At 40.4% G+C, this 12544-nt stretch overlaps 2 protein-coding genes and 2 long non-coding RNA genes across 5 annotated transcripts; 3 read left to right on the plus strand and 1 right to left on the minus strand.

Annotated features, from left to right (window-relative positions):
• Window positions 1–1500: 1500 nt before the first annotated feature.
• Window positions 1501–8223, minus strand: trim25l (tripartite motif containing 25, like). Of its 2 annotated transcripts, none has more exons than XM_077609609.1 (16): window positions 7523–8223; window positions 6529–6624; window positions 5801–6034; window positions 5578–5737; window positions 5390–5422; window positions 5272–5304; window positions 5132–5176; window positions 5015–5050; window positions 4909–4950; window positions 4761–4824; window positions 3664–3848; window positions 3342–3422; window positions 3230–3265; window positions 3082–3150; window positions 2242–2307; window positions 1501–2149 (listed from the first exon to the last, which is right to left on the minus strand). In XM_077609609.1, the coding sequence occupies exons 1-16, from the start codon at window positions 8129–8131 to the stop codon at window positions 1575–1577; spliced, it is 2364 nt and encodes a 787-aa protein (XP_077465735.1). In that variant the 5' UTR covers window positions 8132–8223; the 3' UTR covers window positions 1501–1574. The 2 variants fall into 2 exon arrangements, with proteins under 2 accessions (XP_077465735.1, XP_077465727.1); XM_077609601.1 differs by having other exon boundaries at window positions 3664–3852; window positions 4765–4824; window positions 7523–8221.
• LOC144082445 (uncharacterized) lies at window positions 2901–6864 on the plus strand. Its single transcript, XR_013303249.1, has 4 exons — window positions 2901–2969; window positions 5636–5785; window positions 5888–6046; window positions 6522–6864. It is a non-coding gene; the product is annotated as an uncharacterized LOC144082445 (long non-coding RNA).
• Window positions 7488–8890, plus strand: LOC144082448 (uncharacterized). Its single transcript, XR_013303250.1, has 2 exons — window positions 7488–7636; window positions 7805–8890. It is a non-coding gene; the product is annotated as an uncharacterized LOC144082448 (long non-coding RNA).
• A 443-nt stretch (window positions 8891–9333) lies between these two features.
• nudt15 (nudix (nucleoside diphosphate linked moiety X)-type motif 15) lies at window positions 9334–12531 on the plus strand. Its single transcript, XM_077615412.1, has 4 exons — window positions 9334–9384; window positions 9470–9618; window positions 11498–11694; window positions 12221–12531. The coding sequence occupies exons 1-4, from the start codon at window positions 9352–9354 to the stop codon at window positions 12337–12339; spliced, it is 498 nt and encodes a 165-aa protein (XP_077471538.1). The 5' UTR covers window positions 9334–9351; the 3' UTR covers window positions 12340–12531.
• The last annotated feature ends 13 nt before the right edge of the window (window positions 12532–12544 follow it).

Consider the following 12544-nt stretch of genomic DNA (forward strand, 5'->3'; position numbering starts at 1 on the left):
ATAGGAAAAATTGAACACCAAGATAATAATTCTTTTAATATTCAAATTGTTGTTTGAAATTTGTTTCAAAATGCCATCGTATTATTCATCAAAGTTAAATAAAACTGAACGGTACATGTTAAATGAACTGAACTGCAAATTTGGAAAGGTTCGAGCTACTATAACGTTAATTCTGTTGCGTTATCGCAGACTGCCAAATGATGTTTCCTATTTTGGGACACCGTGTGTGTGAAAAGCATAGACAATTAGAAGAGAGAGGATCTTTTGCCAGGTTAATTACATTAATGGCCTGCTCTTGAAATCTCATCATCAATAACATTTGACTGTATCCATCATTTGACTCCAGTGTTTGTGGATGTCTTCCAATGGACATTCTTGCATCCAAGTCCCAGCATGTACTATGTGGGAATTGTTTGAAAGTCTAATTCAGACCAAGCAATTGGGAATGTGTTACATTTTTGTGATTGATATTATTATTTTTATAAGCAGCCTTACTTACTAGCCAGCGGTGTTGCCCTCCTGCCTTTTCGCCATTGCGAGTTTTATTGTGTGCATGTTTTTTTTTACTCCGTCCAAGACTTTCACTGATTTGCTGCACAGTTTTTTTGTATTTAAAATGTGTTTTATTGACATCACTATATCTCACCTATCAAAGAGAAACACTGTAGTTACAATTTTGACTCGTTATGTACCGTTGTTGTTTTTGTCCACGTTTGGAAGAATACCAAAACTTTTTGCAATCCTTAATTCAAGGACCTTGAATGAATTTAATATATTGGCTTTCATGTGTTGTGATCAACTCTGTCAGATATTTTTAACCCTACATATGTATAATGTTGATGTGTCTGTATGACTGAAAGTAGACTGTTTATATCTTTTAACATTCATGATAGTTGAATCCGCTTGTAGATATTACCCTGTTAAAGTTTATCCCGGCACAAGTTCTGTAAGCTATATTATCCCCTCCCCCCATTTTTATAATAAAGCAAGAAAATGTTTTTTTGCTTTTTTTTTTTCAATGTGCACGCTAAAAAGATACACATTTATGATGTGTTGAGAAAGACATCTCGTTTTACTGTGAAATAATTACATTGAATTCATTTTCCAAACCGCTTATCCTCAAGAGTCATGTGGGGTGCTGGAGCATATCCCAGCTCACTAAGGACACCAGGCAGGGACACCTTAAATCGGTGGCCAGTTAATCGCAGGACAGTGACAACCATTTACACTCACACTCATTCCTAGGGGCAATTTAGAGTGTCCAACCAGCTTACCCTGCATGTTTTTGGGATGTGGGGGGGAAACCAGAGTACCTTGAGAAAACCCATGCAGGCCTGGGAAGAACATGCAAACTCCACAAAGCAAAGACCCACATGGAATCAAACCCTTCACCCCAGAACTGTGAGGCCTACGCACAAACACTCGTTCACCGGCCCGCTAAAGTAGTTAAAATTATGCCTAAATATAAATTTGTAATAATTTCACACCTGACAAAAAATGAATGATTCGAAGTATATATTTAATTGTAAACAAATGATGAACAACCAAAAATACATTTGCTCTTATGTGCGTTTTCACATAGGACACAGCTTGATGCTATCAGAGGTGGACGTAAATTGTCCAAGTGCAAAATCCAAGCCTACTCCAACTCCACTTCCCACCCCAAAAACAGCGTAAAGCGGCTGAGTAAAGTTCGCCCTGAAGGTGTGAAGGTGTGTCATGCTTTCGGCCACACTGTAGAACTCCACTGTTCCCGAGGACGAATCCACATAGATGCCCAGACGTGGGGAGTAGGTGACCGGTATATCCCTCTTTCTGTTGTCGTGCAGTGCTGAGCAGCAGGTGTCTGAAAGCTCCAGTGTCCACGATTGCGCGTTGTAGCCGATTCCCGCCCTAGTGTCCGAGCCCTTCCTGGTCAGCGAACCATACGCCACGCCCATAGAGGAGCCTCGGCCTCGCCACTCCACCTCCCAATAGGAGTGCTGGGTATATAGCGGATTCGTGCACATGACCTGAGTCCAACCGTCGAATCGTTGGGGAGTGTCAGGGTAAGGCTGCAATTGCCCGTGCAGCGTTGCCTTGGTGTTGCCATCAGAGAGAACCAGGCGACGGTGGGCGCTGTTTGGATCCAGTGTGAAATTTACAGAATCTACCAGAGCACGAGAGAGAGAAACCTCATGAAATGACAACAACAACAAAAAAATAATACATGTTACACATGTAGGCTGAAATAAGACTTACATTGTAAGAAGTCTTCTCTTTCTCGTGGTTCTGGAGCCTGGATGCTGTCAATGCTGATTTCTCTTACTGAGGGAAGAATATTATATTCATTCATTCATTTTCCAAACCATTTTATCCTCATTAGGGTTGTGGGGGGTGCTGGAGCCTATCCCACATGAAACTGGGCCATAGGCGGGGGACACCCTGAATCAGTGGCCAGCCGATTGCAGGGCACAAGGAGGCAGACAACCATGGACACTCACACCCATACCTAGGGGCAATTTAGAGTGTCCAATCAGCCTACCATGCATGTCTTTTGGAATGTGGGAGGAAACTGGAGTACCCGGAGAAAACCCACACTGGCCCGGAGAGAACATGCAAATTCCTTACAGATGGACCAACCTGGATTTGAACCCAGGACCTAAGAGCTGTAAGGCCGACGCACTAACCACTCATCCGCCGGGCTGCCTAAGAATATTATAAGTTAAGACAAAAAGTCCCTGACTGTGGGTGACCATCATCTAACTAAACCAGGGGTGTCAAACCGATTCCGCATAGGGCTGCAGTGGGTCCTGGTCTTTGTTCCAACTGACCCAGTGCCGACAGTTTAAGCAATGAGGTGTCTTCTGAAATAAGTAGCACCTGACTTTAATCAACTGATTACACTTGCAAAAGTTATCCTCTTGTTCAGTTGGAATGAAACCCTGGACTCACTGCGGCCCTTTGAGGACCAGTGTGTTTGATGAGAGGTAAGGATCTCGTTCAAATTGTTTTTGTACAAAATGCTGCAAAAAAGTAACAGTAGAGACTGAATGCATTCACCTGTCTGCAAAGAGTAATGAAATCAGACATTTCACTCACATGCAGGGAATGCAGGAGTGTGATTATTGGCCATGGGGGAGGGCGAGTCCAAGAACAGACTGGGGTTAACTGTGCAAATACAAAAGAGGATTTAAAAGCATTGCATTCAAGTAGTGAAAGTGGATGTTGGCAGAATGCTGCATCGTACCTTCCGCTGGCGTTTCGGACAAAGTTGGAAGGCCACCTGTTGAACAGGAGGGAAACATGCTTATTTAAGATTGTTGCCTGAGCAAATGAAAGGACAAGTAAAACTCTCGTGCCTGCAAGCGACAAGTTGGCTGTAGTTGTGTTGCCACGACGGGAACGGAAAATACTGCTGAGCGATGGCATCCGGCTGAAAGCTGATCAAAGAAGACAGGAAAACGTGCTTTGTTAGCTTTGAGGCACTTCTCCTATATTCGTCCTAACCCTGACAAAGTTTGCGTACTGGGGCTTGTCTGGGTAAAATTGGACCCATTTCCCTGAAATTGTATTTTAAACTTTCAACAGCTAGCCATAACTTATGAGGTCATTCTTCTCCTGTGTCAAAGTTAACCTGGAATATAGTATGAGTGTGCGGAACACGGGTTCATCATCATGTACCTCCAGTGGATGCTGGCGCAGGAGCGAGAGTTTGGGTAGGGGTCAGGCTCACTGGAATAGGAGTGGGAGTGACAGGGACACCTTGACTCTGACTGGATCTGCTCCATAAAGATGGGGATCCTCTCCGGCTCGGCGTAGGACTGGGGGATGGACTCGGTCTGGGGCTGGGTCTTAGGTTGTTCTCCCTTTCTGTTGATTACAATGAAAAAGTAATACAAAAACAATTGATTTCTTCTGTATTTGAAATTGCAACATCAGAATTTGCATATACAGTAAATGCTTCCTGTAGGTGGTCGGCTTAATTCATGTACTTGTACCTGTTTATTTTTCAGGTATTTACTTCTGGAATGTTGCTTTTTTGATGATGTGAAAATTGAAGCATTAGCACAAGGGTGTCAGACTCGGGTTGGTTCGCGGGCCGCGTTAACGTCAACTCGATTTCATGTGGGCCGGACCATTTTAGATATAATATTTAGATTTTTTTTTAATAAATGGATTAAAAGAACAGGATTAAAAGCCCTGAATATTCCGTTTTTATAGATCTAAAACAATGTTTTTTTTAGCTTTTTTAAATATATTTTTAGATTTTACAAAATGATTCTTGAACGAAAAAACGAAAAAAATGATTAAAAAATTACTATTATTGATTTAAAAGGGGGAAAATCAGGAAATATAATATACATCTATACTCTTCATTTTAATTTGATCCTAAAACAGAAAGTCGGCACTCATGATTTACTTTCCCGGGCCACACAAAATGATGCGGTGGGCCAGATTTGGCCCCCGGGCCGCCATTTTGACACACGTGCACTAGCAAGTACAAATTACAGGAAACCATCAATACTATAGAAAACCAAAACCATTCCACAATGTACATTATATGGAGCAGTTCACAATAAAAAATTCTCTTATAACACGGCAAAATAAAATGTGTGCACGTATAAATAGACAAGTTGATGCTCAACCATGTTTGTAGCAAGGTTTGCTTTGACCAACTAATCAGACAGGAAATTTAGCAAGGTGAGAGGACAAATATAAGATGTGATTGCTCAACAAAACAAGGAATATGCAATCCTGTCCGAAAAATCAGTGTGAACCTGCCTGACTCTCTTTCATCTCGCCTGTGTCTGTCAAACAATCTGGGTGACCTCTGAGGGATCTCTGCAACAGGAAGGAAACACAAATCCGTCACGGTGGCTGACAGCAACATATTAGTTTTTACTGTGTGAAATCAACAGGGCTCACCTTGTGATGTATCTCGGCTCCTCACATCTTGACCTCTGAAACCTGCAATGGAGATCTTTTTCATTGTTTCATGTCCACAAACAGTACCTTTGCTAAGTGTCATTACCCAGTCCTCGTCTTTCTGCACTTCGCAATGTGGAGCCTGAAAAGCAATTTCAGAATTATCGTCGTGAATTACACCTGATGATCAGAGAACTGCAACGTAAACACACGGTGCTCGTACCCGCTGCACGGTTGTTTGAATTGCGTGCTCCCAGACCAGAAAATACTGCAGGAAAAAGGAGATTTATTTGGGGTTTGAGAGTGCCTTTGTCCATTGTAAAGTTGATTTACACACACATTTATTTATTTAAAAAAACTCACATTTTAAAAAGCCACTTTTATGATTGCGATTAGCTGCATGGACAACAACGAAGAAACTGTTATTTCACCACCATGACTTTTTAGCCGTATTTTCAAAATAGTAAAAGATAATTCTCACCATCGCCCAGTGTGAATAACGTTGTTTCGTTGACTGTAAATAGGGAAGACAAATGTGGTGAAGTACAAGCAGCAGTAGTGTGTTTCAAAATCATCTCCACGTGCATTTTTTTCCAAGTAATGCTTACTGGCACATACCAAAAACGTGTACTACCATATAAATTTCATTATACTATACTTAATGCAGACCTTTTTTGTTGATCTTTCCCAGCTCTTGGTTGCATAAATCTTCCACTCGCTCCCTTAGGTCCAAGATGGCATCACGTACAGGCTCAAATGAAGCATCATGGTTCACCTGCACAACTGGAAGGTCTCCTGACTCAAGTGGACTGCACATGGTTTCATACATCTGAAAGGAAATGTGTGATTACAAATTCAAATGGACTTTGAAAGCCAAGTAATCACCTCAAACCTGCAGATAGTAGATGTGGTCCTCGCATTGAGCTAGGTCTTTCATCTGATTATCCCTCTTCTTCAGTTCCTTGATCTCTGCTTCCAGATTATCAACCACTTCCTGAGCCTGTTCCATCTTCTCTCGACCAGCCTCGTCCAGCACCTCCTCCAAGAGCTCCTGAAGTCTCTCCACTGAGCGTTGGAGCTCCAAAAGCAGCTTTTCGGAGTCACCGTGAACGCGCTCTGTTGAACGCTGAACCCATCGGTAATACAGTTACGTTTAGGGCAATCAAAAGGTCAAAGCCAGAAGTTCTCAAACTTTTTAAGTACCATCTAAAAAATACTTAGTCAGGGCAGCATGACCGGCAATAAGCCACTGGCTGCCATGGACTACAATAGATGTGCAAATCATTTGAACTGGGAGGTTTGGGAGTGAATGATCATGTTTCAGTGTTTGATGTGCAAATGCAAAGTCATATTTGTAATGAATCTTAAATGTTTTGGGGGAAATATACAAGAACTCAAATGGTTTTGGATGATCTTTAATGCTATAGTAGTGTTCCAAAGTATCCAAGTTACTAATCACTGCATTTTAATGACAAAATAAGGATGGGGTGATTGACAAAACAACCTGATTTCATACTGTGTATGTTTTAAATGTTATTCCACTACTCACAGAAAGTTATAACGTGCATTTTCAAGTAATGGCAAATAATGCAGTGCAGGTGGTATTATTCCAGATCCTACCTTCATCCCGTCCATCATCTTCTTCATGTCCTTCAGTTCCTGCTGTCGGTCTTTGAGCTTCTTCTGATTTTCCACCTGCATCCCAGAAAGCCCTTTCTGTAGTCGATTGGATGACACAACCAGTGACATCGGTTAGATAACAAAAGGCAACAGCGGAAGATGGAAGAACGTGAGCAATAAACAGGAATGTTGCTCGGAATGCAATAGCCTGTGAGTTTCATTTGAAGTGCTTCTTGAAATACAGAGCAAGAGCCGTAACCGTGTGTACTGCACGTTTTGTAATGAATAATTGTGTCGTACCAATTGAAAAAATGATTCGCTAAGTTGTAGGGCAAGGGTGTCAGACTCGGGTTGGTTCGCGGGCCGCTTTAACGTCAACTTGATTTCACGTGGGCCGGACCATTTTAGATATAATATTTAGATATTTTTTTTAATAAATGGATTAAAAGAACTGGATTAAAAGCCCTGAATATTCCGTTTTTTATAGATCTAAAACAATGTTTATTTTAGCTTTTTTTAAAATATATTTTTAGATTTTACAAAATGATTTTTGAACTAAAAACTAATGGAAAAATTATAATTATTGATTTAAAAGGGGGAAAATCAGGAAATTTAATATACATCTATACTCTTCATTTTAATTTGATCCTAAAACAGAAAGTCGGCACTCATGATTTACTTTCCCGGGCCACACAAAATGATGCGGCGGGCCAGATTTGGCCCCCGGGCCGCCACTTTGACACGTGTTGTAGGGGAATGGTTGGTATAAAAAACCAATGAAACCAATTATTTCTCAGTTCCTTGGCTCAACCCAACCGAAAGCTTTGAACACGTATTTTTTCCCCCCTTGTGAGAACAGTACATACAGAACAACATCCTGAACTTAATATTTTCCGTATCGTCATACCAGTGACGATACGGAAAACATTAAGTTCAGGATGGTGTTATTTTTATTAAAAAATATATACATTTATGTATACTTTATAATAATCACCTCTTTGTCCAGGCGCTCGGCCTTGGTGGACACGCTCTCGTGACCCTTGTGCTGGTTGCTGGTGCAAATCCAACAGATGAACACCTTACATTGGCGACAGAAGAACTCCTGCAGGTACTTGTGCTGGGTACAGATCTTCTCTGTCAAGTTGCTGGTCGGGGGGATCAGTTCATGTTCTTTCATGGCTTTGGTGGTCTGGTGAGGCATCAGGTGTTCCTGGCAGTATGAGCTCATGCACACCAGGCAGGACTTGACCGCGGCCCTCCGCTCTCCCTTGCACAGGTCGCACAGCACCGCCGAGGAGGATAGATTCTTTTTGGATTTCGTCGCCCCTCGTATGCTTTGATAGACTTCGGATCTTGGAGTTCCTCTGCGGAGTTGTTCCACAGCTTCGGCCAGCATGGTGTTTCTCGAAAGCGAGGGCCGTGGAGAGAAAGTCTGACGGCATTGGGGGCAACTGTACATCCCCTTGGGATCGTCCTTGCTCCAGTAGTCCTTAATACAGGCCATGCAGTAGCTGTGGCCGCAAGGGATCGTGACCGGATCATTGGGGAGGTCCAGGCAAACAGGGCAGTTGAACTGCTCCTCTGTCCACAGTTTACCACTCATGGCCAAAATGAAGAAATGAGAAGCAAGTGGTGGAAGACACCCGAGTGTGATGAGAATTTGTAAGGAGTCACAGGAGGAAATTCATGTCTGTTCAAAAGGCACAAGCAGGGAGCGGCCTGAGCCGCCGGGCAGGTTGAACGGGTACAGATGGGTGTCGGCAGGAAATAAAGGAAGGAGTAAATCCTTTTTCTTGTATTGATGACCCAGATGTGTATATAAATACGTACTGCGTATTGTGAGATTGCTTAGTTAAAAAGGAAACCCGGTATTTGTAAACCATGAGTTCTCCTGCCAAGATGATGAGGATGTTAATGCTAAACTCATATAAGGATGACATCGACATAATAGTTCAAAGTCGTAGCACTGGTAGTATCTGATTCAGACTTGACGGTTGAGCTGGGCGTGGCTTCAGAGTGTTAAGTGTTCATGCGGGGAACATATTAGAACATGGCTTCATTTTTCATAGCTATGAAGGCTTTTTTGTTATACTTGCTGGGGGATTTCAAAATTGCTTTTGTTTTGTTCTTGTTTTTTTTAAGGGAAGACTAGCTAAAATATCTACTCTAATGTATATGCATTAATCCTATGAGCCTGTTTTTCCCCTTAGTGGTCATTTATTACAATATTTTATTGTGGAATTAAATTGCAGCTCCCCCATTTTTTGGGGATGGATTGAAATTAAATTTGATCAGTATGTTTTAGTAATAGAGTACAAGAGCCTGCTTGTAGAATTTTTTAGTTTGCCTGAGGGCTAATTAATTACCTTAATTGCATTGTTGCCAGTACGTTCTGAGGTAGCACGTAGAGAGAGCAGTGTGGTTGTTCATTTTGAACTACTTTTTTAAAAATAGCATCCATCAGCACAGTTCTCGTTAGCACTCCTCAAATATTGTGAAGAAATGTATTTTTATTTTATTATTATTATTATTATTATTATTATTATTATTATTATTATTATTATTATTTATTATTATTATTATTATTATTATTATTATTATTATTATTATTATTATTATTATTATTATTATTATTTTACTTTGCTGTGACTTTAAGTTGTCCGTACACTTTTTGTTATCAGAACAAAATAATATTAGTTTGGTGTTTATAAACAGGATAAAATAAAATTAAAATAAAATTTAAACGGTGGAACATGAGTCAATAAATCATAATGGCCATATTGTTAAAATGCGCTCACAGTAATACAACGCGTGACGACGCGAATGGGAACGGGGACGAACCCGGAAGTGCACGGGGTGAGTCCTCCTTCGGTTAACCAAGTGTAAATGTGATTGTGTTTACTTGGTTTTGTTTCCGAATGGCTATTTAACGCTTGAACAGATGTCACAAAACGCCGTTAGACGTCCAGGGGTTGGAGTAGGGGTACTGGTGACAGACCCATCTCACCCAGGATGTGTTCTTCTCGGTAAGAGAAAAGGCGTTATGGGGAAAGGCAAGTACCAACTTCCCGGTGGCCACCTGGAGTTTGGGTACGTACGTTATAGATCGCAACTCAATGAAAAATATGAATCGAATATTAACTAACTGCTCGTCATCGACAACGACAGCCGTCCTATTCATCTCAACTGGGAGTCTTTTTTTGATCACCGTAGTACATTGCTTCACAAAATTGGTACAATTCTGAAAGGGCCACAAATTGACTTTCAATGATTAATTACGATACTGCGGTAATCGTGAAAACTAAATGATTTCATACAAAACAGCATCCGAACAAAATTGAAATATGAAGTCATTATAACATCAATTAAGATAAAAAGTGAAATGAATTATAGAAAGGGGCTCCTAATTGGAGCTGTCATTTTTGTCATGTCCTGATCTGACAGAATGAATGAAAAATGTCATTTCTTTCTTAAATTCCTGCTTTTCACTCTACTTTTCTTTTTTTTATTTTAAAGGGAAAGACAAGACTTTTCTCATCTCCACTCCAGTAGAAACAATCTTTTCATTCATTTACCAGCCATCTTATCCTCACAAAGGTCGCGGGGGTCGTGAATTGGTTACCAGCCAATGGAAATAATCTTGTATAGTAAAATGAAAACATACATGACTTTTTGTTTTTGTCCTGGAGTAATGAAATGAAAGGTCACAAAACCCAGTATTTTAGAATATTAGTGTGTATGGGCCTGGATATAACTGACATCACAAAATGGGTACACAACAATAAATGTCATTTTTGGTGTTTTCCATTGTCAGAGACATAAGAAATTCTCACAATTCTGGACAATATGTAGGAAAAACGTCAAAGCCTTTAGAACAATGGGACATTTGTTGATGTGTTCTCTTAGTTACTTTTGTGGTCAATGTCAAAACACCATTTTCATAAGTTATTGTTATTTTGCAGGTGGCAGAAAGTTGAAAATATTCAGACTGCTCCAGAAACGAAAGTGAAATTCTAAACTTGCAGCTGTGAACTCTCAGTATAAGGCTTTCTGTGATGGTTGACAAGGACAGATGTCAAAGTCAACACATGTTGACCCAACCAAAACAGACAGCTTGTGTTTTTTTGTAGTGCCCCCCTCAGGAAGGCGCCACAGTGTGGCACCACGCATAATGAATGGGTTGGTCGATAACACCATTTGTTATGCCAACCACAGTGTGAAAAGGCCCTTTAAACCCAAACAATAGCAAGACACCGCACTAATCAAAACTAAATGCTCTAAATCATAATACAAAATAATTTGTCAATGTGAGATGGGTGCCACTTTGGGCAAAATCAGCTGCAGGCTGGAAATGAAGTCAAAGCTCCAGTAGTAATTTGACTTCTAAAATGGCATAAGCGTTGTTATAACTGACATATTGCGGACAGTGATGGATTTACTCATCTGTGTTTTTTCTGAAAAATATGCAACAGAGGACTGTAATTGAATTGTCTTCGTGTGTGTTTTGATATGAAAGATCAGAAATAAAATAGATAAGCTCCCACCTCTGCATGTCGGTGGAGATGCTTTATTTATGGTTTTATGATGTAGCTTATGTACGTGCACTTAAATTAAATATTATTGTTGTTGCTTATGAATGTTTAACTAATCAGTGGCCATTGACGTGTATGAGATGGCAGTGATTATTCGCTGGGTTAAAATGCAATTGGATTAGATTTGTACCGCCATCACTGATGAATTGGCAGCTTTTCTTTAGGGCATTAAGCATAAGCTGCATATTATTCATACAATTTTAAATTGAAAGCCTACAAAACTGTGATAACAAAACGGCTGTTTATGTTTGGAATTTGGTTGAATTTTGAAACTCTCGCACTGTAATACTTTTGGAAAGGAATGTCCATAGGTAATGCTGGTACATACAGTAATGGGTGCACAAATAACCACAGCAAGTGACTTTATTCCCGTACAGGGAGACGTGGGAGAAGTGTGCTCAAAGGGAGGTGTTAGAGGAAGCTGGTTTGCATTTGGTCAATATCCGCTTTGCCTCCGTGGTGAACTCTATTAAACTGGAGGAGCAGTATCACTATGTCACCATCATTATGCAAGGAGAATTGGCCAAGGAGCAATCCACAGAGCCCCAGAACTTGGAACCCGAGAAGAATGAAGGTTTGTAATTGTATTTAACACTGCTCTCACAAGTGGGTTCTCCTTTTGCACTTTTGTGGTTGAAAAATAAAAAGTGGTTAGAAGAATGATTACAAAAACTTCTATTAGAACATAAAAACAAAGTTGGAGCCATTGAAGTGAAGAGGTTGTGGCTTATCAAAATATGGGCAATGGTTTTTCTAATGACTTTATCACATGTAAATGCAGTAACTGGCATTTGTATGAGCAATTGCCCCATGATGACATTCCAAGGCTGTGTAAGGATTAAGTTTAGCATTTCAGTGAGAGGTTTATCGATGTCAAGTAAGCATGACAGCTGTTTGAAGTTTTCTGGAGAGTTGGTTGATAAAATGATCTCGACATGTCTTTCAATGTGAGATGTTGGATTAAAATTCACTCTTAACCAAACAATCTATTCCATTACTTGAGTAACTCATGAATTGCCTCAATACTTTTGTACACACTACTACGTCCAACCAGCATAGCAGTAACTAACTGGAGTCACTTTCTATTTACTACATCTCAGGGTGGAAATGGACACGGTGGGACCAGTTCCCAACTTCGGACCAGCTCTTTTTGCCACTGGCTGCACTGAGAGAAGAGGGATACCAGCCATTCCCCACCAGAGAAGTAGAAATTTCATAAGTAATTCTTCCATTGTTCCCTTGTGTCAAAGAACCCTTTCTTTCTCTTTACGAGATCATTTGGTTTACACTTATTGTTTAACATCTAAAACGAAACATGGGAAGTTAAATGTTGGAGTTAATGTGTTTAACGCTAATATTCATGCTTTATTATAGTTGGTCAAAAGAACGAATAAACTCTCTCTAGTAATCCTCTCTTTGTCCTG

This window comes from Stigmatopora argus, chromosome 1 (assembly GCF_051989625.1).
Source record: "Stigmatopora argus isolate UIUO_Sarg chromosome 1, RoL_Sarg_1.0, whole genome shotgun sequence".
Classification (NCBI taxonomy): Eukaryota; Metazoa; Chordata; class Actinopteri; order Syngnathiformes; family Syngnathidae; genus Stigmatopora; species Stigmatopora argus.